Genomic DNA, 27,945 nt, shown 5'->3' with positions numbered 1-27,945 from the left:
TGATAAAGTTGAAAGATCAACTAGAGTGCTGAAGTCAACAAACTGCAAATGCAAATATAAATAAATAGCAATCAATAACAAGAGCATGAAATAAGAAGATAAGGAGTCCTTAGAGTGAGATCACTGGTTGTGGGAACACCTTAGTGAATGGGCAAGTCAGTATAGTTATCCTTTTTTGTTCAAGATCCTGATCTTTGTGGGGTAGTAACTGTTCTTGAACCTGGTGGTGTGAATTCTGAGGCTCTTGTACCTTCTACCTGATGGCAGCAGCAAAAAACGGAGCATGGCCGGGGTGGTGAGAATCGCTGTTGATGGATACTGCTTTCCTATGAAAGCGTTTCATGTGAATGTGCTCAGTTGTTGGGAGGGCTTTACCTGTGATGTACTGGGCCGGATCCACTACCTTTTATAGCATTTCCCATTCAAAGGCTTTGGTGTTTCAATACCAGACAGTGATGCAGCCAGTCAAGATACTCTCCACTAGACATCTGTTGAAGTTTGTCAATGTTTTAGATGGCATGCCGAATCACCACAGACTCCTAAGGAAGTAGAAGCGCTTCCCTGCTTTCTTCATAATTGCACTTATGTGCTGCACCTCGGACAGGTCCTCTCAAATGGTAACACCCATGAACTTAAAGTTGCTACCCTCTCTATCTCCAGTGAGGATTGGTTCATGGACCTTTAGTTTCCCTCTCCTTAAGTCTACAATTGGTTCCTTTGTCTTGCTGACATTGAGTGAGAAGTTGTTTTTATGACACCACTGAGCCAAATTTTCAAATCTGCCTCCTTCATCATCCCCTTTGATTCAGCCCACAACAGTGGTATCATCAGCAAACGTGTGTATAGTATTTGAGCTGTGCTTAGCTACACAGTCATAGATGTAAAGCAACAAGAACAGGGGGCTAAGCACACACCCTTTGGTGCAGCTATGCTGATGGAAACTGTGGAAGAAATGTTGCCATTCCAAACAGACTGGGTTCTACAAGTGAGGAACTCCAGGATCCAATTGCACAAGGAGGTATTGACCAATGTCATGAAGCTTACTAATTAGCTTTGAGGGATGATGATATAAAAATGTGAGCTATAATTGATAAAGAGCATCCCAACATATGCTTCTCCACTATTCAGATGTTCCAGGGTTGAGTGAAGAGCCAGTGAGAAGGCAACTGCTGTAGACCTGTTGCTCTGGTAGGCAAATTGGAGCAGATCTAATTTGCCTCTCAGACAGGAGCTGATATATTTTCTCACCAGCCTCTCAAAACACTTCATCACTGAATGTAAGTGCAACTAGACGATGGCCATTGTCACAGGTTACCACGCTGTTCTTGGGCACCAATATAATTGTAGCATTCTTGATCTCCAAACTTGAGTGCCTCTGATCTAGCCCTCAACAAATTTCAGATCTCATGTTTCATCCAGGGCTTCTGATTGGGGAAGACTCTGAATCATTTAGTGGAGACACGTTCATCTACAGCTGTTTTAATAAAGTCCGTAATTAGTGTATTCATTCAGGTCTTTAGATGAGTGCTTGAACACAGCCCAGTCCACTGACTCAAAGCAATCCTGTAATCAATTCTCTGCCAATTGCAGCCACCTTTTGTTGTCCTAATCTGTGGAGCCTTGCATTTTAGGCTCTGCCTATATCCAGGTAGGAGGAGGACAGCCAAATGATCTGACTTACCAAAATGCCATCTGGACAAGGAACGTAGGCATTCTTTATCTTAGTGTAGCGGTGGTCTAGTATGTTGAGACCTCTGGTCCTACAGGTTATATGCTGGTAATAATTGGGCAGGGTTTTCTTCATACAGGCCTGGGATAATAATTTGAACGCATCGGGATGGGCTGTTTCTTGGCTTCAGTTGGTTTTGTGCAGTGTCGTGAGTACTTGCTTATAGTTGACCACTGGTGGTATATAAGCTGCAGTCAGGATCACAGCTGAGAACTCCTGAGGCAAATTGAATGATCTACACTTGATCGTTAGGTGTTCCAAGTCAGGGGAACACGAGCTCGACATAACTGCCACGTTGGAGCACCAACGAAAATTGACCTTTGCTTACCCGAGTCTGCAGTTCAGTCCATTCTGAAAATTGTAAATCCTTCTGGTCTGACTGCTGCATCCGGTGTTTTCACAGATAACCGAGCGTCAATACAGCAACTAATTGAGATATTTCTCATCTGCCTCTGATACTGCAGTCTTGCCCTAAGTTAGTCAATTTTATTCTCCAGTGTCTGCACATTCACCAACAAGATGCTTTGTAAAGGAGGCCTCGTCTTTCTATGTTTCACCCTGTTTTGGATTTCCCCGCTCCTGCCACACTTTCGGCCATGGTGATGAGCCTTAAAGGCACTGTGCCTGACAGGTTCAGGTTCCTCTGTCGATCATAAGATCTAAAAATCATTGATATGATTTAGAAGTCCTTTGTTAAGAGGAAATTTATATGCTGTAGATTGCAATGAAAGTAATTCAAAAGAATTAAACTTAAGAGGAAATTTGGAACAATTTTCTGCGGCCACAGAAAGTCACCAGTGATTGCCGGCGTCATCTTAAAATGCTCTCATGGGGGAATCTACTACCAGAGGGCATAGCCTCAGAATAGAGGGATTCCCATTAGAACTGTGATGAGAAGGGATTTCTTTACTCAGAGGATGGTGAATCAGGAATTCTTTGGCACAGGCGGCCGTAGAGACCAAGTCATTGGGTATATTTAAAGTGTAGTTGGTAGGTTCATGATTAGTAAGGATTCAATGGTTGCAGGGATAAGGTTGGGAGAATGGAGTTAAGATGAATAATAAATGAGCTGTGATGAAATGGTAGAGAGGACTTGATGGGTTGAAGAGCCTAATTCTGCTCCTCTGTCTTATAGTCTTGAAATGAAAAGAGGGCATGTCCTGGGTGGTGAGGGTCCTTAATCATGGATGCCGTCTTCTTGAGGCATTGTCTTTTGAAGATGTCTTTGATGGCATGGAGGCCCTAGGCCATGATGAAGATGGCTGAGTTTACAATCCTCTGCATCTTTTTCCACTTCTGTGCATCGGTGCCTTCATATCAGGTGGTGATGCAAGACTCAAATTTATTTATCGCGAGTACTGTGTGTTGAAACATACAGTGTAGTTTGCGCTAACAACCAACACACCGAAGGTTTGCTGGGAGCAAAGCACAAGTGTCACAACACATTCTGGTGCCAACTCAGCAGGCCCACCGTGCTCAGCAGAACAACACAGAACACAACAAGCAACAAAACAGCAACAGGTAAGCAAGCCACATTCCTCTCTCCCTCCCATCCATGCACCCACTGTCTTGCGACTCCACAACATGCCATCTTCGGCCTTCAGCAGAGCCGTACTTAGGCTTGCAGATATTGGACTTTTGCTCCACTAACAGACTAACAAAGATTTGCATACTTGGGACTCCAGCCATTGGGTCTTGACTGCTGTAATTTGGATTGACTCTTGGGCCTCGATCTTCGGTATCGGCCCCAGGACATGCCAATCTTTGAACATGAGGCTTCAAACTCCAGACTCACCGATTCATGTACCCAGTGGTGTCATTAAGCACCATCTCCCCTGCCCACATGGAACTCTGACTCCAGATCCTGCTGACAACTTGCCGACCGGTGAGGGTGTGGCCACCCACCTTCGTCCACGCTGGTCCATCCTGTCAGAATGCTCTCTACTGTACATCTATTGAACTTTGCTAGAGTTTTGATAACATACCAAATCCCCCCAAACCTCTAATGAAATATACCCGCTGGCATGACTTGTTCATAATTGTATCAATGTGTTGGTCACAAGGTGGAATTTCAGAAATGTTGACAGCCAGTACCTTGAGGTTGCTCATCCTTTCCACTGCTGATCCCTTGATGAGAACTGCCATGTGTTTTCACTACTTCCCCTTCCTGAAGTCTACAATTAATTTCTTGGTCTTACTGATGCTGAGTGCAATGTTGTTGTGGTGATACCACTCAATCAATCTCTCATTCCCTTTATAATCTGGATCGGACTTAATTTCTTCATACCTCACATGTACCTGGAATGCAATTCATTTTCCAATTATATGGCAATTCTACTAAAATCTACCTGTGATCTTTGGAGTGCTCCTCAGTAGTAGCCATTTTCACCATCAGTACCATCTATTTTGATGACATATGCTTATTTAAGAATTGTAATCAAACCCTCAGCTGGCAGACTTGTAATTAAACAGTAGGAGGCTTTTAACTGAGAGATATTTCAACATCTGATGAAAGCAGACAAAGCCAGAGCTTCCTAAGTGACCAAAAAGATGACAGAACAAAATAAAAGGGTGTGTGACAGTTATGAGATGACACTGTTGATAATCAGGCAGATGACAAAATGTTCGGAGAGAAGTAAAAGAGAAAGCAATAGAGGCATAATACTGTAAATGAGTAATAAAGAAGAGAGGTTAATTTGAGACCAGAAATGAAAGCTACTCATGGAAGCAGAGGGTATAGCTAAGGCACTAAATGAGTACATTGATTTTCAGGTAAGGAAAGAAAATGCTGCAAGTCTCAATAAAGGAAAATGTAATCAACGTACTGGGTCGGAAAACATTGATATAAACAAAGGTGCTAGAATGGTTACCTGCATTTGAAATATTTAAGTCACTTGGTCCAAATGGGATGTATCTTGGATTGCGGAGGGAAGTAAAGGAGAAAATTGTAGTGGTTCCAGCCGTAATATCCAAATATCTATTGATTCTGCATTATGCATGAAGACTGGAAAATGGTAAATATTACACTATCGATCAAAGAAATGGCTAGTCCATTATAAGCCGAACAAATTAACCTCAGTGGTGGTGAAGTTCTAGAAGCAATAAACATGACAGAATTTGCAGTTACATTTACAGTCGCAAATGATGTAGCCTAAGTAGACTTCCAAAAGACAATAGATAACGTGCCATAAGCCTACAAAATAGGGAGCAACATGGATGCCGCTAAGTAATAGGAAAGAGTAAGAGATGTTTTTATGGACTGAAGGGAAGTGTACAGTGGTGTTTCCTTTGGGTCAGTATGAGGACCACCGCTTTTTCAATATATATAAATAACTTGGGCTAGTGTGTACAGAGCACAAACTCCAAATAATGCAAAGGATGCAAAACTTAGAGATGTAGTGATCTATGAAAACGAGCGCTACCGGCAGGCTTCTGGAATGGGTGGGCATGTAGCAAACAAAATATGGTGCTAGAAAATATAAAATAGTACATTTTGGTCAGAAGAGTGAGAAGAGAAGATATTTAGAAGGCATGATTCTAAAAGGGGTAGAAGAACACAGATCTGGGATATATGTGCTTATTTCTTGAAAGTTGGAGAGCAGGTTGAGGAACATCTTGAATGACAGGTGTATAAAATCATCATGAAGATGTCTTTGATGGTTTAGAGTCCCTTGCCCATGATGAAGCTGATAAAGTTTACAACCCTCAGTATCTTTTTACCATCCTGTGCATTGGTGCCTCCATAGCAGACAGTGATACAAAGATTCAAATTTATTTATCATCGGTACATCAAAACATGCAGTGAAATAGAACATTTGCACTAACAGCCAACACACCTGAGGGTGTTCTGGGAACAACCCGTAAGTGTCACCACACTTTCCCGTGCCAACTCAGCAGAACAACACAGAACACAACAAGCAACAAAACAATGGCAGGTAAACAAGCCATGTTCCTCTCTCCCTTCCTCCACGACATATTGTTTTTGGCCTCCAGCATCCAGCAGACTCAGACATAATGCATAAAATCATTATGCATTAGCCATTCAGGATCTTTCTCAACCTGTCCTGCTATCTTCAAGAAATAAGCTCATATACCCCAGATCTCTCTGTTCTTGTATTCTTTTTATAAAATCCTAGTTCAGTATTGTGTTTAGTTCTGACCACCACATTTAAGGATAAGTATAAAGGCTCGAGAGAGTGAAGAAAATGTTGCCAAAAATGACGTCAGAAACGTGGGACTTCAGACACGTGAATGGACTGCAGAGGCTGGAATTAATTTCCATGGTATAGAGGATGTTGTGTGGGGATCTAGTTGTGCTTTATAATAATTATGTAGAAAATAGAGGGAGGCTGCTCTTGCTGGAAGAAAGGTTTTAACTAAGGAACTTCAAATTAATGCGATTGATAAAAAAGTAAGAGCAAAACACTTTATTGGGTAGCAAATAATTAGGATGACTGTATATTAATGGGAGTAGTGGCGGAGAAAAACAAGTGATAATAAATATCTGATAATAAGGATTTGAAGGTCTTCAGGATTGTTTTCACATGGACTCGGTCAGGATTCAACAGGCTAAGTGGCCTAGACGCATTTTTTATTCATATTGTGACATTATTGTGAAGGTCTCTGACTATCTCATAAATTACGTGTACTACAGAACACCCATATACTTTTGCTATTATTTCGCCATTCAATTTGATTTGTTCAACCAAGACTTTGATGTTTGAAATTTCCTCTTGCTGGTTGCATATTATTATGTTTTTGTTTTCCAGGTAATTAAAATTTTTCCCTGGGTTAAGATTCCAGTACTTGTTAGGTCCTGTTTAGATGACCAGTCTATGATTCCTGGTTATGTTGCATTTCACTTCCTAGGAACACTTGATGGCATTAGGCCTGTATATGCTAGAGTTTAGAAGAGTGAGGTGGGATCTTGTTGAAACCTATTGAATATTGAAAGGTTTGGATAGAGTGGATGTGCAGAGAAAGTTTTCAGTAGTGAAAATTCTAGGACTAGAGAACACAGGCTCAGAATAGAGGGATGTCTTTTCAGAACAGAAATTAGGAATTTCTTTAGCCAGAGGTTAGTGAATCTGTGCAATTCAATCCCAATAGTAACTATAGAGGCCAAGTGATTGGGTATATTTAAAGCAAACTTGATAGGTTCTTGATTGGTAAGGGCATCAAAGATTATGGGGAGGGGACAGGAGAGTGGTTTGAGAAAAAAAATTAATCAACCGCGATCGAACGGTGAAGCAAACTTGATAGCCCAAATGGCCTAATTCTGCTTCTATGTCTTATGATCTTACAATGTATAATCTCTGCAAGCCTTCTGTTGCCACAGCATTTTCTAATAAATCATTAAACTGATGTAATATTGCCTTTGATTTGTCTTCCCTGTACTCTTTCAAAATGTGGTTTGTCCAGAGGTTTATCAAATTTGATTAGTTCCTTTAATATTCCTCTTCATTTACTTTAACTGTGGTTATATGATTTCTATTGCTTCAGTGTTTCAGTTTTAATTTTTGATTCATTTAAGGATGCTTTCTGAAGTTCAAATATAGCTTTCATTCAACTATACATGAGTACCCATGAATATAGCCAAACGAAACAGCATTCCTTCAGGGCCAAGGTCACACACAGCTCAAGGAACATATAGCACATCTAAGGTAACAGTAAACATTCAATCATTCAAAATATAATATAGCCCAAGTCTCTGAGTTTGTGACTGTTGTCAACAACAGCAAGCCCACAACAGTCTGCAGATGAATGCAATCCCCCTTGTCTTCCACCGAGCAAGCAATGGAGAACAGCACTGACACCAGCATGGATGCTGTGTCACATTGCCCCCGGGCACCAACAACGCACTCGCCCCGAAGCGGCTGTAAATAGGCAATATCAGCTAGTTTTGTTCATGAAGAAAGTATTCACTTAGTCCTTTTTGTTTCCATAGACAGCGAAGCGTTGAGCTGATGTGAAATGCAGAATCAAAATCAGGTTTAATATTGCTGGTATATGTCATGAAATTTGTTGTTATGCTGCAGCAGTACATTGCAATGCAACATAAAAATAGTTTACTGTAAGGAGTATATATATATATTTAAAAAGTTAAATAAGAAATAGTGCAAAAAGAGGGAAAAAAAAGTAGTGAGGTAGTGTTCATGAGTTCAATGTTCATTCAGAAATATGATGGCAGAGGGGAAGAAGCTGTTCCTGAATCGTTGAGTGTGTGCCTTCCTTCCTGATGGTAGCAATGGTAGCATGTCCTAGGTGATGGGATGTTGCCTTTTGAGTCATTGCTCCTTGAAGATGTCCTGAATGCTGGGGAGGCCCATAATGGAACTGACAGAGTTTACAACTTTCTTCAGTTTATTTTCTGGCCGTACCCATTGCTGCCAGAGAAAACTGGGACTGATGGTTAGTCTATGTAACGCGTTATAAGGTTTCACTGTTAATGTAATGACCTCTCTGTAATGTTTCACTGCTAATGTAATGGTTTCTCTGTAGCAGCAATGTTTGGGTTATGACTGGAGATAACAGGGCTTGGAATGTGGGGGGGGGGCCTCCACTGAGAGAAATGTTATTGGTTCTTGTGGGTCTGGAAGAGAGATTTTCGCGGTCTTTTGGTCGGTGAGAAAAGAAAGACGACGCGTGTGGAGAAAGAGCGAGGAGACCACTGGAAGGAGTGAATCGGGAGCGAGAGTCCGAAGGTCAGTGACGCTCAGAGGAGATCGATGGTTGATAAATGGCCATATTTGTGAGCTCCAACGTGCACTTTTGACTTATCTCTTAAAATGGGCCCTTTTTCTTTTTATTTTCTTTACTAACCCTATATTCAGATTAAGATTTATAAAGTTCAATCAGTTAATTGCATATGGTGTACTGTCTGATATTATGCGGCGTGGATTTGTAACCGGGCAACACATCACACAGCATCCACATGAACGAGATTTCTCAGTTTGGCGGGGCCAGAAGTTGTCTTCCCTGAGCCTGAGGGTTACAAATGTGGGGGCTCGTCCGGGATTGATTCTGTTGGATGCTGTGTGATTACCCTGAGCAATGAACCAGTGGGGTAGATATTTGTATTCTGAATGAATTGTTAATTTGCCTGTTAAGAACTGTTAAAGTTGCGATTGTGGGCGGAAGGTTGATAAAATGGCTGGTACAGCTCTTATTTTAATGCAGACCAGCGCTAAGATAGTGGTAGCTGGGGACAGTGATTTCAAAAAAAAGGGTTCTCTCATTTCTGAGGAGTGAGGGGAAAGAGTGGTTGGATTTGGAGTGTTTAATTAATCCATATCCCCCGATGAAGTGTGAGAATTCTGAGTTAGTATCTGCCCTTACTTCTCTGGCGAATAAATGGAAAAATCAGATTCAAAGTCCCAGTTATAGCAGGCTCCGTCTATTCTCTGGAATAACGCCCACCCCTAAAGGGGAAGAGGAGACAGAGTTTGGTTGAAAGTTTGAATGGGCGGGCTGCTGACATTGTGAGAGCTGTCAGGTTGAAATATCTGGTAGTGACAGCTGTCATTTACATGCAAGCACTGGACAATGCTTTTGGCCCAACAGGGGGCCCAATGGAGCTCATGGTGGGGTTTCTGAACATGTGTCAGGAGAAGGGGGAGAAGCTTCCTGCTTTTATTTTTTGGCTAGAGAGGCAGCTGAATTGCTTGCAGCACAGAGGGGTCATTCAGGCAGCTGAGGTGGATCAGTTAAGAACGGACCAGATAGCCGGGGCGCCCAGTCCCATGACCTGATTCTTGGGGCCTCCGACAGTCTCATAAGGCGCACCCCCCTCCATCTTTTGTTGAGCTGATCAGAGAGGTACGGGAAGAGTCAGCAGGGTACAGTCCTTGGTAGTAGCCCCTGCGGTGAAGTGACCATAGATAGCCTACCCTGGGGAGCATTAGAGGAGATTGTGGCAGAGTTGAGGCTGGAGATCTGTCGGCTGTTATCAGCGAGTGTGACCCCTCCCCCCCATATGGTGGAGCTGATGGGCTGGGGCAGATTCCCCAAGGAGACGAACAATGCGGAGGGCTGCTGGCAGCAGGTTTCACGCCAGAAGGAGAGTGAGCCCCCGGGTACCTAAGCAGGGAGAGTCGTTGGGAAAACCTAGAGGAGACCCAGTGAAGGAATGGTCTGGTGTCTCTGGGGGAGCACGTTCCCAGTAATGTACCAAGAAACTGCCGAAAGCGAAAGGCCCTATTCTTGAAGGCTGATAACAGCCGACATATCTCTGGCCTCAACTCATTCAGAGCGTGGTGGTGGATAAGCTAAGTGACTACCCCTACGGGGCCAAGTTTGAGGTGAGGACGGACAACAACCCTCTAATTTATATCCTGACCTCGGCGAAACTGGATGCCACAGGCCATCAGTAGTTGGCAGCGTTGTCTGCCTATGATTTCAGTCTGAAGTACCAGCCAGGAAGCCGAAACATTGATGCAGACGCTTTGTCCCAAAGGGGGCAGGAGGGACTGGACAGGGACAAGGAGTGGGAGAGCATTCCTGCCCGGAGGGTGAAGGCCATGTGTCTGTCTGCCATCACCGTGAAGGCAGAGGAAGAGGAGAGGCATGATCGAGCAGTGGATCAACTGGGTGCTTCTGATGACGCCATCCCCCGAGTTTATTGTAACCTGACTGCTCTGAAGACAAATCAGCTGCTGGAATTGAGTTCTGGGGAAGCGGCAGCTGCTCACCGAGATGATCCAGGCATTGGTACCATTTGGGTGGTGGTCAAAAGGGAGACATGACTCAGTCGGAGAAGACGAAACATGCATCGGTGCCTCCATTACTGCGAGAATGGCCTCGGTTGGAGTTGAAGAACCAGGTCTTATACCAGGTCACGTCACCCCCGAACCGACCTCGGCATTGCCAGCTGGTTCTGCCAGAGAAGTATTGGAGGATTGCATTAGAGTCACTTGATGATGGTTCTGGATACTTGGGGGTAGAAAAGACGTATGGATTGCTCAGAGATGTATGGATTGCTCAGGTTTTACTGGCCCTGAATGAAGTCGGAGGTCGAAGAATACTGCAAGTACTGCATTCGCGGCATATGGCATAAGACACTGCCTATGCGGGCAGCTCCCTTGTCCCATCTGCAGAGTGTGGGGCCTCTGGATCTAGTGTGTATAGATTTCCTGTCAATAGAACCCGATGCCAGCAACAGGGCCAATGTCTTAAATCATCATGGACCACTACACCAGATATGCTCAAGCTTTTCCTACCAAGGATCAGAGGGCTTCTACGGTGGCAAAATGGGAGAAGTATTTCATTTATTATGGCCTCCTCAGGCGAATACATAGTGATTAGGGATGGTATTTTGAGAGGAGAGTCATTCATAGGTTACTGGGCACTCTTGGAGTTGAGAAGTCGAGGACCATGCCCTATCACCCACAGGGTGATTCCCCAGCCAGAGAGGTTTAATTGGACCTTGCTAGACATGCTCGGGACCCTGGAGATCAGCAAAAAGAGCAGGTGGAGTCAACATATTGGGCATCTGTTCACAGTTATAATTGTATACGAAATGAAGCTACTGGGTACTCACCAAATTATCTGATGTCTGGGCGTGAGGCAAGGTTGCCCGTTGACCTTTGTTTTGGGACTGACGACGGTGACTTACACCGAAGACTTATCTGAAATATGTGTCTGACATGAGAAGAGAGTTGAAAAGGGCTTATGAATTAGCTGGGGTCGCAGCTGCCAAACAGAATCCAGGGAATAAGAGGAGGTATGATCTCCCAACGTTCTCCCAACTCCTGCCAGGAGACAGAGTCCTCATAAGGAATTTGGGGCTACCTGGAAAGCACAAGTTGGCTGACCGCTGGGCGGCTATGCCCTATGTGATGGAGAGTCAGATGCCAAACCTATCAGTGTTCTGGGTGAAACCAGAGGATGGGAATGGGCCTGTCAAGATTCTCCATAGGAACCACCTGTTGCCTCTGGGTCAAGTGGTGCAGGTAGACCAAGAGCCCGACTTGGACCCTACACCTAGTAAGAGGACTCTGCGGAAACGCGGGGTGACTGCCGGGCCCCCAACAGACGAGGTTAGGCTGGCCCCCACCCCTGAGAGGGACACTGATTTGGAGGATGAGGACCTGGATGTGTGGTATATGCTGCTTTTTGCTAACTCCCCATTGATTGAGAAAGAGACTCCCGGTCCTTCTCCCATTGAGACAGGTGAAGTGGCATGGGGCGGGTTGCTATCTGTGGGCAGCCTGGGTTGCAGCGGGGCTCTACAGGGGAGGAAGCGGGGTTTGGCCATAGGACAGAGGGCACCAAGTTGCAGGTGGGCACAAGTGATAGATCGGGGGAGGACTTGCCAGGTAGACCGGAAGTATCCCCAGTATCTTCTGAACCTGAAGAGTCAGATGAGGGGGTGAGGAGGTCTTAGAGAATTAGGAGACCACTGGATAGGCTGGCTTATGTAGCACCAGGGGAACAGAGCGTGACCCCCATCATTCTGGGGAGCTATGTCACTGCCTTTTACACCTAGGTTGGACTTTGTGTTTTGCAGGAAGGGTTGGCAGATTATCTCAACGTCATGAGGACATGACTAAATTTGGTGGGGGGAGAGTGTAATGCGCTGTAAGGTTTCACTGCTAATATAATGGCCTCTCTGTAATGTTTCACTGCTAATGTAATATTTTCTCTGTAGCAGCAATATTTGGGTTATGACTGGAGATAACAGGGCTTGGAATGTGGGGGGTCCCATCCAGTGAGAGAAATGTTATTGGTTCTTGTGAGTCTGGAAGAGAGATTTTCGTGGTCTTTTGGTCGTCGAGAGAGAAGGAAGATGCGTATGGAGAGAGAGCTGGGAGACCAGAGTGGACTGGGATCGAGGGTCCGAAGGTCAGCGACGCTTGGAGGAGGTCGATGGTTGATAAATGGCCACATTTATGAGCTCTAACATGCACTTCTGACTTTTCTCTTAAAATGGGCCTTTTTTCTCTTTTATTTTCTTTACTAACCCTGTATTCAGATTAAGATTCATAAAGTTCAATCAGTTAATTGCATATGGTGTACTGTCTGATATTTTGTGGCGCGGATTTGTGACCAGGCAATACATCACACAGCATCCACACGAACGTGATTTCCCAGTTTGGCTAGGCCAGATATTGTCTTCCCCTAGAAGAACACGTGCTGGCTAAGCCTGAGGGTTACAATGTTCATTCAGAAATCTGATGGCAGAGGGGAAGAAGCTGTTCCTGAATCGTTGAGTGTGTGCCTTCCTTCCTGATGGTAGCAATGAGAAGAGGGCATGTCCTGGGTGATGGGATCCTTAACAATGGATGCTGCCTTTTGAAGATGTCCTGAATGCTAGTGAGGCCTATGATGGAGCTGACAGAGTTTACAACTTTCTGCAGTTTATTTTCTGGCCGTATCCGTTGCTGCCACAGAAAACTGGAACTGGTGGGGAGTCTGTTAAGTGCACTTTGAAGACATTTGCACTATTCTGAAAGCAGAATGTAAATTCTACATGGGTAGCATTCATTGTCCAGAATGAAAGAGAAAATTAGGAATGTAATCTCTTTTGCTATCTTCTGATAACAGATTATATAATATTTTTGCCTTCTCATTATTGCTGCCCCCAGTTTTCTTCTGACCATCTGTGGTGGCCCTGATAATGGTTTTTGACAACAGTGACATGGCAGAACAGTGACATTAAACACTTATCCTTAGCTCTTTTGTGTAATGTAAACCTGAAGTACCATCTTGAATATGTATGCAAAGAAGTTGTAACTCAGTGCAAGTCAGTTTAAACACTGCATTAAAAATCTCTATTCTTTTGCATATTTTCTGCCTCAATCATATATTTTGTTTGAAATTAGATCTTGTATATGAATACAGTTATAATCACTTTTGTAACAGTCATTTCAATTATAGGCAGATCCTCAGAAAATAACTCCTTTAAAACTTGCTTCCTCTGTTGTTTTCTCTGTTACTTTGCAGTGTAAGAATATAACAAATAAAGACGCTTGCAACTGCCCTAACATTCAATGAGGCCATGGATCTGCCCCAGCTTCATTTACCTAACTGATTCCATATCACTCCATTTCCTTGCTTTCTAATAAACCATTTACCAGAGCCTTGTATATACTGAACAATGCTTTCCAGAAAGGAAAATTCTGAAGATTCACAATACTTTAGCTCAGTCTGAATCAAGTGACTCCTTATCCTTTAGGCCTTCTAACATTCTTGGAGGAGACTTGAAAGCTGCATCTTTGGGTTACCACCTGCACGTGAGGGTAACTTCCTTTGCTTTGGCAAAAAGTATTTTTAAGAATTAAATGCTCTGTGTGACTTTTGTTGTTGATTTTGTTTTCCGTACTCATAGTATATTGAAAATAAGTAATATAAAGTGGAAAATACCACCCTCAGAGATTACTATTTGTATCTTTTGCATATATTTTATGACATATTGTGTAATTCATATTTGTTGATATTTTTCTCACTGAATTTTTTTCAGTTGACAATTATTAATTGCTATATGAGCAATATTTGTGAATAAGCTAGTATTATTGGTTATTTTTCTCTAGGGTTGCTCATTTGGAAAGAGATATCAATATGAAGCGACAACTTGTGGAAGATCTGAAATCAAAACTGAAATCAAATGAGGAAAAAGCTAAAATAGATAAAGACTTATTAGAGGAAATGGAAATAAAGGTAATTATTTGTGGCTCATGTTCATTTAAATTCTTCCATGAAAAATACAGTTTTCTAATTCAAAAATGGTCTTGTAAGTCTTGAAAATCTTTGTCAACAATGACCTCAATAGTTGATGAGGTTTAGTTCTGTGTCTCCTCTGACTTGCTGATCTTTCTTTTGTCTCTGTGAACAAGTATGGAGTAATGGCTTCTATTCAGAGCTGAAGGAAAATTGAATGTGGTTTCTTCAGACTCTCTTCATCTCCCAGTAGTTGGTTTAGGTATGGTAACTCCCAACTGCAGAAATGTTTTAAACATAGGCAAAAGAAGTGTGTAAAAAAAAATTAGTTAGAAAAGGTTCTACGGTACTTTTTAAACTGATCACCTATCATAGTATATAATGTATAATTGACATTTTATGAAGCAGATATTTTTTTCACAGAGAAGAGCAGCCTGCTGAAGTTGAGAACGTGAAGATTCAGCATCATAACTAGGTGGTGGTAGAAGTATTAACATTGTAAGAGAATTTCAACAGTTATTCAAACCTTGGAGCCAGGAAACAAGATAGCACTGTTATCCCTGAAGAATTTGGACATCTGTATTTGGATCAGGGAAGCCTATAAAAATCTCAACTTCAATATTAATATATTGCATTACTAATGCATGTTGTCTCACAAGCTATAGATCTCTCTTTAAGCTCTCCTGAAAGACTATATTCCTCTTACCCAATTTAGGTACAGTGCCGGAGAGCTATACTGTATGTTCACATGATAGATATTCTATCTTGCCATGATCTGTCTGCATCCTGGATTTCTATCTAAAGTGGTATCAGAATTCTGTTTAGCTCAGTACTGTCTTTTAACCCTGCCCCATGCAAGTCTAATGTTTCATTGATATCAGACAGATACTTTCTGGCTGACTATTACCCCAGTCTGTGCCTACGTTCACTAGATTCAAGCCACATAATGCAATGATAAACCAAGACACTATAATGATAAAACATAGGTAACCATCAGTTTGGAGCTATTTGAGGATACCTGCAGTGAACTGCGTGGGATTTTCCACATGCACGTGTTCATCACTTCGAAGTTGAAAAATCTGTGGAGGTCTTCACACTATGTACTACTTTTAGTCCCACTATGAAGTTATGGTGATAGTGAAAATGATTTTACATACCAATATGACAGTTTTTGCCATGGTTGGCAATGAAAGCGCTTCGAATCAATACTAATTATAAATTCCCTGCTGATGATAAAGTTCAGAGAATATTTTCTCTTGCCTAGGACCGTGACTGTCATGTTGTTGACAAGGATAATTTTTCCTTGATTTCCTTTGAACTTTCTTTGCCTTACCTTTCAGCCTTTGCTGTGCCACTTTCTCCTTTTATTATATACTTCATATTTGAATGCCTAGTGAAATTTTTGCACAGTGATACAGAGAAATGTAGATAAACCTGGTGGTCAAATATTTCAAAACATGTCAGAGCGGTTGTATTTGCTTTTATAAAGGTGAAAAAATTAACTGAAGAAAGTTCTACCAGGAAAGTATTTGCAGAGTCCCTCAAGCAAAGACTTAATGTTGCAACAAAAGAAAGGTCAGCATATGAGGAAATGTACCGTAAATCCACCAAAGAATTGGATAGAAAGGTAAGGCTTGATCAGGACACTATATCAAAGTTGTGACTGTAAGATGTGGGCGAAAAGGGTATTTTCTTGAAAGATGTGGTTTGAACGCTTGAATTTAGAGTTTGAAATAATTATATTCAAAATTTGATGTAAAGTTTTGTTTGAAAATATGTAATTAATAGAATCAGATCTACTTAAAATAATTTGTTTATATACATTAGATACATATTAAATTATGAACTTTAAGCTGAGGAAAAAGCTAACTGAAAAGTTATGTAAACAAAGTCACAAATAAAAACAGAAAGCTGGAAGTATATATTAGGTTAGTCAGCATCTGTACAGAAAGAAGTAGGGTAAATGTTTCAAGTCATTTACTTTTAGAACACTTAATAGTTAGAAATAAGGTTTTGAGATGTAGGAAATATACAGGAATTGCAAATCCAAAATAATTATCTGAAATTACAAACGTAATGTGCAAGGGATGCTAAAACTTGAAATTGTTGAGCAACTTCAAATCCGAGTTGGGACCCACTACCAACGTACAGCCACCAAATATTTTATACTCTCCACATAGTTACTAAAAGTATGATCACCAGATCATGCAAAAGAGTTTTATCAGGGCTGCTAACCTATCTTCCAATTGCCAGTTCATTATTCATAAGTGCCAGTTATTTGATTTCTGTTATCCCTGTCATCTTAGTGTACATATCCATGTTGGTTCCCATAAAAATGAGACTAAAGAAGTTGGTAACTTTGAGAACAGATCTCAAATTCACAAGATCACACAAGATCACAAGACAAAGGAGCAGAAGTAGGCCATTCAGCCCATCGAGTCTGCTCTGCCTCTCCACCAGGAGCTAAACTATTCTCCCATCTAGTTCCAATTTCTGGCTTTTTCCCCCATATCCCTTGATACCCTGACTAATTAGATACCTATCAATCTCCTCCTTAAACACCCTCAATTTCAGGTTCAGATTTATTTATCACATGTATATCGAAATATACAATGAAATGTGCAGTTTGTGTTAACAGCCAACACACCCACGGATGTGTTGGCACCAGCACATAAGTGTCACCCCACATTCCAGTACCAATGTAGCATTCCCACAATGTTCCATAAGAACAACACAACGCAACATAACACAGCACATAATACATACAACAACAACAATAACAGAACAAAACAAAACAGCAACAGGAAACTAAGCCCCTTTTCCACCCTCCCAACCCCTCACATATTCAGGCCTCCAACCCCAGGACAGTCCACCTCTGGACCTCCAGTGCTTAGACCCGGACTCTCAAAAAACACATGCGTTGAACGTTCCCTCCAGTCCCTGGCCTAGACTTGCCCTATACCTTCGGATTCACCATGCTCTGAACTTTGACCTTTGGCTTTGCTCGTTGGACATCGCAGACCTCTGGGTAGCGACCAAGGACTTGCTAATTACAAGTTTTACCTTCAAGCTGAAACCCTAGGACTGACCAGTCACGGGTTTAACTTTCAGGCCTTGACCAACCAGACCTCCAGGACCATCAACCTTCAGCTGCAGAGCACCTCAGGGCTTGACTTCCAGTCTCCAAAGTCAGTAGCCTGCAGTTTACCAGCTCTCTTCCCTTGTGCCTATAAACACCTCTGACTCAGGATTTAGCAAACTGTGGAATCACTGGTCTCCTCAGCACCTGTCAACCTAACTCGATCTGACCCCTGGATCACTGACCGACAACAGAGCATTTCAACCAAGACTCTGAAAATTATCTCCTCTATCCCTGCCCCTAAACCTCAAACTGAGCCCTAACTCCACACACTATCCCCAAAACCAAATTAGGAACCTAAAAAAAAACAAATGAGTCTGAACCACAACATTGATAGACATGGCAGCTTGGCATCAAACACAGTGTCCTGCCCCTCACTTTTCATTTACTGCCCTGACTTCTCACACTCCCTCAACCCTGTGTGTAAACCCGTGTTTGTCCTCTAACTCAGCGGTCCCCAACCACCGGGCCACCAGGCATGCGCTACCGGGCTGTGAGGAAACGATATGATTTGGAGATATGAGTCAGCTGCACCTTTCCTCATTCCCTGTCACCCACTGTTGAGCCATTACGCATGCGAGGTCATTACCCGCTCGTCATCCGTGTCAGCGCGGGAAGGAGATCAACTCCTCGAGCTTGCAAATGACGGCAGGCTGAGAAGTATGTTTGACATAACATCTCTGCCGGCGTTCTGGATCAAAGTCAAGGCTAAATATCCTGAGATAGCCGGGAAAGCACTGAAAACGTTGCTTCCATTTCCAACATATCTCTGCAATGAATGTAACAAAAACCAAATTGCGGAATAGACTGGACATAAGGAACCTCCTTCGAGTATCACTGTCTCCCGTCACCCTTCGATAGGACCGTCTTGTTGCAGGGAACAAGTATTCAGCCCAGGGCTCCCACTGATTCAGCGATATTGGTGTGTTGCAATGATTTTATATGTTCATATGGGGAAAATATCCAAACGATACTTAAAATGTTACGATGCTATCGACTTATAATATAATATAAAAATTACAGCACGGAAACAGGCCATCTCTGCCCTTCTAGTCCGTGCCGAACGCTACTCTCACCTAGTCCCACCAACCTGCACTCAACCCATAACCCTCCATTCCTTTCCTGTCCATATACCTATCCAATTTTTCTTTAAATGATAATGTCGAACCTGCCTCTACCACTTCTACTGGAAGTTTGTTGAACACTTACTTCAAGCTCCCCTGATAATTGACTTATCGCTATATTCATGCGAAGAAAATATGTGCTGTGTGTTTAATATTAAATTCGTTAGATAAACCCTTATAGAAATGAAATTGAGTATATTAGCCACTTATCACCGATATTCCGGTCGTGATTAACACCACCCCCCACCCTCCCCCGAACAGAATTGCCAAAAACGATTTATAGAAAAAATCGATACGTACATGCATACGCAAATCACGCATGTGCACTTGTGCCCGCGCAAGGCTTCATGGTCATTGTAGTCTCGTGGTAAACAACGTATTTAACTGCTACTTTTGTCTGTTGGCAACCTACCTGCCCCCCCCCCCCCCCCGGGTCTGCTGGTCCGCAAGAATATTGTCAATATGAAACCGGTCCGCAGTGCAAAAAAGGTTGGAGACCCCTGCTGTAACTCCTCATGCTGTCCTTTGGATTCCCTGATCTTTAAGCGAAGTCAATGATAGAATTCAACCCTTTAATTGACTGGTACTGTAGTTCACCTCCAGCTGATTACACCAAAGCATGACACAGTGTGTGTTTTGCCTCCAAAATATATTCTTTTGCGTGGATTACAATATGCAAGTAAAAAAAAATACAGTATATTTAACACTATCAACAAGGGATAACTTTTCAGCCAAACATATCTTTTACTTGAGTACTGCATCATCACATTGTGTATGATCAGTGCTTAGGAAATCATTGAAAAGTATAAAACCTATCATCAATATGGCACTCATCACTCATTCTGCTTCCTCATCCATAGTGCTACAACCTCTTATGTTCTTCTTATTTCCTAAGCAAAGCATCTCAAGTACATGAAATGAATTATTAAAAGAGCTGGATGCATACTTGAATCGGAGACCTTTGCAGGGTTGTTGATTTTGAGACACCTATTCATAGCTGCTTCAAATAGCCAGCTCAGATATAGTGCACCTGTTGGCCTCCTTTTATCCTGTAAAATTATATAAATATCAAGAATTCCTCATCTGTTACATATTGCATCCACTTGCTGTGTCTCAAAGGTGAAATCAGTAGTTTTGTAGCCACAGAAGTTAGTCTATACACAGTACATTTATTAGATGTCCATAGGATCATAAGCACATCTTTTGTATTGCATCAAAAAATATTACCTCATTGAAATTTGATATGTGAATTGTTCCTGCCATCAATTCAATCATTGTTAGTTTTCATTTCAAGAAAGCTTATTTTATCCTTTTGCTTGTGTTTCGAAGGTAGTCCATTCATTTTCAGACATTTCTTTAACAGTGACATGTTTCCTTTTCTGTCATAGTTAGACCAATGCTTCTCGTTTATCCTTTCTGTGGTGTCTTGTAGCTACCTATCAGGAATGTTTGGGAGTCTGTCACTCCCAAGCAAAATATGATCAAGCCATCATATTACTATCCATAATAAATATTCACACTCTTCAATGCAACTGTTATAAAATTTCCTCAAAAATTTACCTGTTTCATATCCAGTATCAAAATATTGACATGAACGCCCGATGCCCATTTATGCAATTACAGTGAGATCCTTTACTGTCTTTTGTTTTTATTAACAAGAGTATATTCACGTAAATTATCATTCAAGAGCCCTTTTTTCATTTAATTAAAACTTAAAGTGCATAAAAAGCAAAATGAAGCTCTTCTATGTACATTTTCCTAATGTTTTTGTTTCCAGAAGTGCTTGCACAGTGGAATATTGCTTCCTTGTAAAGTGAAATATCTGTTAATTTCATTCTTGAGGAATATCACCTTATGTAATTTTCATTGTTTCACTCGTCTACTTTTTATATAATTGTTTTAATAACATTCAGAATGAAAAACTACATGATCTCAAGACCAAGGTGATTGAGGCAGAATCTGCAATGGCAAAACTGGGGACAACAGCATCACAGCAGATGCAGGGACTGGCAATGCAGAGTGAACAGGCTTTAGAAGCTGTTCAGAAGAAGTTGACTGTTGCCAATAGAAGAGTGGAAGAATTCGTATCTTTTGTTAAGGTGAGCTTTTTTACATTTTCTGATTTTTTTTCGGTCAGCATATGATACCATCTATATCCCTGAGCGGTCTTGCGGACAATCATAATAAATACAAGAAACACAATGGAATCAATGAAAGACTACACCCAACAGGACAGATAACAACCAATGTGCAATAAAAACAACAAACTGCAAATACAAAGAGAAAGAGAGGAAAAGAAGAAATGGTAATAATAAATAAGCAACAAATATCAAGAAAATGACATGAAGAGTCCTTAAAAGTGAGTCCATTGGTTGTGGGAACAGTTCAGTGATGGGGCCAAATGAAGTTATCTTCTCTGGTTCAAGAGCCTGATGATTAAGGTGTAATAAGTGTTCCTGAACCTGGTGGTGCGGGTCCTGAGACTCTGTACCATCTTCCCCATGGCAGCAGCAAGAAGAGAGCATGGTCTGGATGGTAGGGGTATTTTTTAATTTCTAACATGAAGTAGATGCCATGCCAATTCTTGCCAGCCTTGAGCTTGTTTCAGAGCTAGGAACTGTGGTTCTACTGTAATACAAAAGTAGTATTTGGTGATTTGCCTGAAACTAATCCCTACAGGTCTTGATACAGTAAAATTATAACTAAGTTTGAGACTTCTGATGATCCATATTTGGACTTTTGAACCTAAGTAAATGTAAGCAGCCCATGATTGTTCATTTAAGAGATGGTTTTATGGTTTTATCCCAACAGTATTGTTACCATTGTAATAGAGTGTATGTGGAAGGTAATTTGCAGTTACTTTGGAACAACCACAATTATTGTTACTGTTTATTTTAATAACTGAAATTCTTCTAACTTAACTCCAGTATTTAAACATTCTCAACAGAATTACTCAGGTGGATCATAAAATACTAAAGATATATAGCCAAAATTACACAATTTGTAATTTGAATTAAAGGAATGTTTTTGTTAGCTCACAATAAACATGTAATGGCTGAGGAATCAAGCTATTATTTCATTTTGTAATGTTTCATAACAACAGATGTTGATAGTTTGTTGTCATTAGAATAAAGTACCTACCCCCAAAGGCTTTTAATCACATTGATTGTTCCTCTGAATTAACTGAGGCAGAGAAATATCAGTGACCATAGAGAAGTTCACTTTAGCAGCACAATGAATGGCCTTCATATTTATTTTTATTTTAAAAACATTCTTCCAGGGATCTCAAAATCTTGCTTCCGTTAATATGCTGTACTTATCGATTGAAAATAAATCACAAGTCGACGTTTTTGTAGAATATGAAGTTAGAACAATTGTTTTGGTTTATCTTAGAAAAATGAATGCGAGTAATCTATTTAATGCATTAAATGTGTGATGGATAGACCGAATACTCAGGAGTGTTTAATCCGCTCAAATATTGATCATGACTGGGATTTCTTAGCTATGCTAAAAGCTTTCAATTCTCGTAGCTTGATTGCCACAGGTTCAGTTTTAATGTGTTCTTTTTATCTAGTGGCATTAGCAGTCATTAAAGGTCTCTTCAAGCAACTGTGGTCAGAAGTAGGGAAAAGTTTGCTGAGAGGAAACAAGAAAGAACTAAGTATTAGTCTGAGTATGTCTATATTTCTGCTGTTCTTATCACCAACATGAGTTGATAAACATCAAGAAATTACTTCACTGTGATGCTTTTCAGAAGAAGTCTGAGATAAATTCACTTAATCTCCATCAGGATTACTTAGCACCTGGGATTTGGGCAAATTGAATCTCTGTGCATACAAAGCTGAATTGTGGCAGAGAATATCTATTAAGCAGTAAACAGAATAATAAGCTTGGGTGGCTGTTAATGAACTGGATGGCTTAGATCTTGCTGTTTGGGGACATTCTGTTTTGTTAATATGTAAACTAGGGATTATTTTGAACATAGCTACATTTATATCTTATTTGTACATGAAGACGTAGATTCATAAAACTAGGTCAAAATGCAAATGATTAGGAATAGAGAATAAGTTTTTTTTAACTTGACAATACAACTGTTTTAATGATATGGATTTGTATAAAGTTATCTTAAGAGTGACTGTGCATAGTACTACATCAGGGAAATATGAGGAATCTGTTTTTATTATTTTATTAAAACTTACAGAAGGCATGGAAGAAGGCCATTCAGCCTATGAAGTCTGATTTAACTACATGCAGGAAATAACCAACTGATCCTATTTGTCTGTAATATACCCACAGCCCTGAAATGTTTTTTCCTTTAAATATCTTGCCCAGCTACCTTTTATTTATTTAGAGATACAACACAGAAACAGGCCCTTCTGGCCCAACCAGTCCATGCTGTTGAATTAAACCTTTGTGACAATTTAAGCTACTAACCCACACTGCGGGAGGAAACCAGAGCATCCAGAAGAAACCCACATGGTCATATGGGGAAGTTGCAGAGGTATTCCGAACATGGAGAGATGTAGAGATGGGGTGGGACATACCTGAACATTACAGTGACTGTTACAAGCTCATTCAAAAATTCATTGGTTCCTTTTTGCCCTCTTAATTGTTTAAAGCAGGGGTCCCCAACCTTTTTTGCAATGTGGACCGGTTTATTATTGACAATATTCTTGCGGACCGGCTGACCCGGGTGGGGGGGGGGGGGTAGAGTTGCCAACGGACAAGAGTAGCAGTCAAATACGTTGTGTTTACCCCGAGAAAGACTACAATGACCATGAAGCCTTGCACGAGCACCAGTGTGCATGCGTGACTTGCACATGCATGTAAGTGCCGATTTTTTTCCTACAAATCGTTTTTGGCGATTCTGTTCGGGGGGAGGTGGGGTGTTAATCACGACGGAATATAGGTGATAAGTGGCTAATACACTCAGTTTTGTTTCTAAAAGGGTTTATCTAATGAATTTAATATTAAATACACAGCGCATATTTTCCTCGCATGAGTATAGTGATAAGTCAATTATCAGGGAGGACAGGGGGGCTTGAAGTAGGTGTTGAACGAACTTCCAGTAGAAGTGGTAGAGGCAGGTTCGATATTATTTAAAGAAAAATTGGATAGGTATATGGACAGGAAAGGAATGGAGGGTTATGGGCTGAGTGCAGGTCGTTGGGACTAGATGAGAGTAGCATTCGGCACAGACTAGCAGGGCGCAGATGGCCTGTTTCCATGCTGTAATTGTTATATGGTTATATAAGTCACTTACGAGTCAATAACATCTTAACATTTTAAGTAACGTTTGGATATTAAACACACAGCACATATTTTCCCCATCTGAACACATAAAATCAGCAGCACTGGAGCTCCACAGGGGACTGTCTTGTCTCCCTTTCTCTTCACCATTTACACCTCGGACTTCAACTACTGCACAGAGTCTTGTCATCTCCAGAAGTTTTCGGATGACTCTGCAATAGTTGGATGCATCAGCAAGGGAGATGAGGTTGAGTACAGGGCTACTGTAGGAAACTTTGTCACATGGTGTGAGCAGAATTATCTGCAGTTTAATGTGAAAAAGACTAAGGAGCTGGTGGTAGACCTGAGGAGAGCTAAGGTACCGGTGACCCCTGTTTTCATCCGGGGGTCAGTGTGGACATGGTGGAGGATTACAAATACCTGGGGATACGAATTGACAATAAACTGGACTGGTCAAAGAACACTGAGGCTGTCTTCAAGAGGGGTCAGAACCGTCTCTATTTCCTGAGGAGACTGAGGTCCTTTAACATCTGCTGGATGATGCTGAGGATGTTCTACGAGTCCGTGGTGGCCAGTGCTATCATATCTGCTGTTGTGTGCTGGGGCAGCAGGCTGAGGGTAGCAGACACCAACAGAATCAACAAACTCATTCGTAAGGCCAGTGATGTTGTGGGGATGGAACTGGACTCTCTCACGGTGGTGTCTGAAAAGAGGATGCTGTGTAAGCTGCATGCCATCTTGGTCAATGTCTCCCATCCACTACATAATGTACTGGGTGGGCACAGGAGTACATTCAGCCAGAGACTCATTCCTCCAAGATGCAGCACAGAGCGTCATAGGAAGTCATTCCTGCCTGTGGCCATCAACTCCTCCCTTGGAGGGTCAGACACTCTGCGCCAATAGGCTGGTCCTGGACTTATTTCATAATTTACTGGCATAATTTACATATTACTATTTAACTATTTATGATTCTATTACTATTTATTATTTATGGTGCAACTGTAATGAAAACCATTTTCCCCCTGGGATCAATAAAGTATGAGTATGACTATGACTAAAATCATTGCAACACACCAATATCGCTGAATCAGTGGGAGCCCTGGGCTTGTTTCCCTGCAACGAGACGGTCCCATCGAGGGGTGATGGGAGACAGCGATACTTGAAGGGAGTTCCTTATATCCAGTCTATTCCGCAATTTAGTTTTCGTTGCATTCATTGCAGAAAAGCACGCTTCGCAGAGATATGTTGGAAATGGAAGCAATGTTTTCAGTGCTTTCGTGGCTATCTCAGGATATTTCGCCTTGACTTTGATCTGGAATGCCGGCAGAGATGTTATGTCAAACATACTTTTCAGCCCACCGTCATTTGCAAGCTCGAGGAGTTGATCTTCTTCCCGCGCTGACATGGATGACTCGTGCATAATGACCTCGCGTGTGTTCAAGCTCAACAGTGGGCGTGACAGGGAATGAGGAAAGGTGCAGCTGACGCATATCACCAAATCATATCGTTTCCTGGCGATCCTGTAGCACATGCTTTGCGGCCTGGTACCGGTCCACGGCCTGGTGGTAGGGGACCGCTGGTTTAAAGTTCTTTCCTACACACTCTATAAATTTTTCAAGAGAGTCCCTCAATTCCCGTAGTCTATGCCTGCCACATGGTCCCATTTATTTTCTAATCAAATGTTTAATACATTTTGTCATCCAAGGTTCCTTAATCTTGATATTTGTACTTTTCAGCCTTACTACAGTATGCTAACCCTATACTCTCTTTTTAAAAAATCTCACTTGTCATCTGTTGATAAAAGGCTCCTAACTTACTTCCACCAGGTCTTCTGGCTATTACAATCATTCTTATCTGAATTTTAGACCTTAGCTTGTTGAATAACCTAAACACAAAATACTCTGCAGATACTGGGGTCAAAGCAACACACACAACACGCTGGAGGAACTCAGCAGGGCGGGCAGCATCCGTGGAAATGAACAGTCAATGTTTTGGGCCAAGACCCTTTGTCAGGACTGAAGAGGGAGGGAGCAGGGGCCCTATAAAGAAGTTGGGGGGAGGGTGTGAAGGAGAAGGCTGGTAGGTGCCAGGTGAAAAATCAGTAAGGGGAAAGATCAAGGGGTGGGGGAGGAGATAGGGGAAAGCACAATGGGTAGCAGAAGCAGGCGGAACCATGAGGGAGGTGATAGGCAGCTGAAGGAGTGAAACTGGGATAGGGGAAGGGAGGGGGAGGGAACTGAAAGTTGGAGAATTCAGTATTCATGCCAAGGGGCAGGGTGGGAAGAGGGATAGTTGAGGTAGTTATGAGAGTCAGTGGACAGTCTGTCTCCAGAGATGGAGACTGAGAGATTGAGAAAGGGGAGGGAAGTGTCCGAGATGGACCAAGTGAATTTGAGGGCTGGTTGGAAGTTAGAAGCAAAATAATGTTGAATAACCTCATGCCTTTGCACAACTACTTGAAGCTACAGAATTACCGTATGTTCACTTTTCCCAGAGTATTTCCTCACTGACAATTCCACCATCCTGCCCAGTATTATTCCTAATTTAAGGTTGAGTACTGCCCCCTCTCTAGTTGGACTGTCTACATATTGTCTCTCAAAAACTTCCTTGAATGTTCTTTCCAAATTCCACTCCAGTTTCGCTCTTTGGTCGAGCAATCTGAGTTAATATTAGGAAATTTCAAATTATCCACAGCTATGACGCAATTGCTCTGATGCTTATTTATGATTTGTTTACATTATCTGTTCCTCTGTTCTTGTTGATTGTTGGAGGTCTACAATATAATACTACCGGTGTTCACCTCTTCTCTTATTGATCCATGCCCAAAAGCCACTTGATTTATCTGTGAGATTCCTTGCATTATTCCTTGCATTAAAGCCAATGCATTGAGCCTGCCAGCCTTTCCATGCTCTTGAACCTGTTCCTACCTGCTCTGCCCGTAGACTTGCTTGACTTATCCTCTGTATTTTTCCCCCCACCTGGTGAATTGCCACTACATTTCCCACACCCCAATCAAGTTAGTTTAAATGTTTCAATATAGTGTGAGCAAACTTTACTGCAATAATATTGGTCCTCCTCAGTTTAGTTGCAACCTGTCCACTTTGTATAGTAACAACAGGAATTCTGCAGATGCTGGAAATTCAAACAACACACATCAAAGTTGCTGGTCAACACACATCAAAGTTGCTGGTAAACGCAGCAGGCCAGGCAGCACCTATTGGAAGAGTTTCAGTCGACGTTTCAGGCCGAGACCCTTCGTCAGGACTAACTGAAGGAAGAGTTAGTAAGAGATTTGAAAGTGAGAGGAGGAGGGGGAGATCCAAAATGATAGGAGAAGACAGGAGGGGGAGGGATGGAGCCAAGAGTTGGACAGGTGATTGGCAAAGGGGATATGAGAGGATCATGGGACAGGAGATCCGGGGAGAAAGACGGGCGGGGGGGGGGGACAGAGGATGGGCAAGGGGTATAGTCAGAGGGACAGAGGGAGAAAAAGGAGAGTGAGAGAAAGAATGTATGTATAAAAATAAATAACGGATGGGGTACTAGGGGGAGGTGGGGCACTAGCAGAAGTTACAAAAGTTGATGTTCATGCCATCAGGTTGGAGGAACAACATCTTATATTCCGTCTGGGTAGCCTTCAACCTGATGGCATGAACATCGACTTCTCTAACTTCCGCTAGTGCCCCACCTCCCCCTAGTACCCCATCCGTTATTTATTTTTATACATACATTCTTTCTCTCACTCTCCTTTTTCTCCCTCTGCCCCTCTGACTATACCCCCTGCCCATCCTCTGTTTCCCCCCCCCTTTCTCTTTCTCCCCGGATCTCCTGTCCCATGATCCTCTCATATCCCCTTTGCCAATCACCGGTCCAGCTCTTGGCTCCATCCCTCCCCCTCCTGTCTTCTCCTATCATTTTGGATCTCCCCCTTCCCCCTCACTTTCAAATCTCTTACTAACCCTTCCTTCAGTTAGTCCTGACCAAGGGTCTCGGCCTGAAACGTCGACTGAAACTCTTACAATTGATGCTGCCTGGCCTGCTGCGTT

At 42.1% G+C, this 27,945-nt stretch overlaps 1 protein-coding gene across 2 annotated transcripts in view; it reads left to right on the top strand.

The window, feature by feature from the left end:
• cntln (centlein, centrosomal protein) overlaps positions 1 to 27,945 on the top strand; it is a 529,511-nt gene that overhangs the window by 409,927 nt on the left and 91,639 nt on the right. For both annotated transcript variants that reach the window (XM_072258219.1, XM_072258220.1), the window contains 3 exons: positions 14,260 to 14,386; positions 15,876 to 16,013; positions 20,563 to 20,748. In XM_072258219.1, the coding sequence (XP_072114320.1) occupies positions 14,260 to 14,386; positions 15,876 to 16,013; positions 20,563 to 20,748 (451 nt within the window). The remainder of the gene's footprint in view (positions 1 to 14,259; positions 14,387 to 15,875; positions 16,014 to 20,562; positions 20,749 to 27,945) is intronic.

The sequence above is a fragment of the Mobula birostris genome, chromosome 5, assembly GCF_030028105.1.
Source record: "Mobula birostris isolate sMobBir1 chromosome 5, sMobBir1.hap1, whole genome shotgun sequence".
Classification (NCBI taxonomy): domain Eukaryota; kingdom Metazoa; phylum Chordata; class Chondrichthyes; order Myliobatiformes; family Myliobatidae; genus Mobula; species Mobula birostris.
The sequence above is the reverse complement of the archived record's forward strand: the minus strand, read 5'-3'. Positions and strand labels throughout refer to the sequence as shown.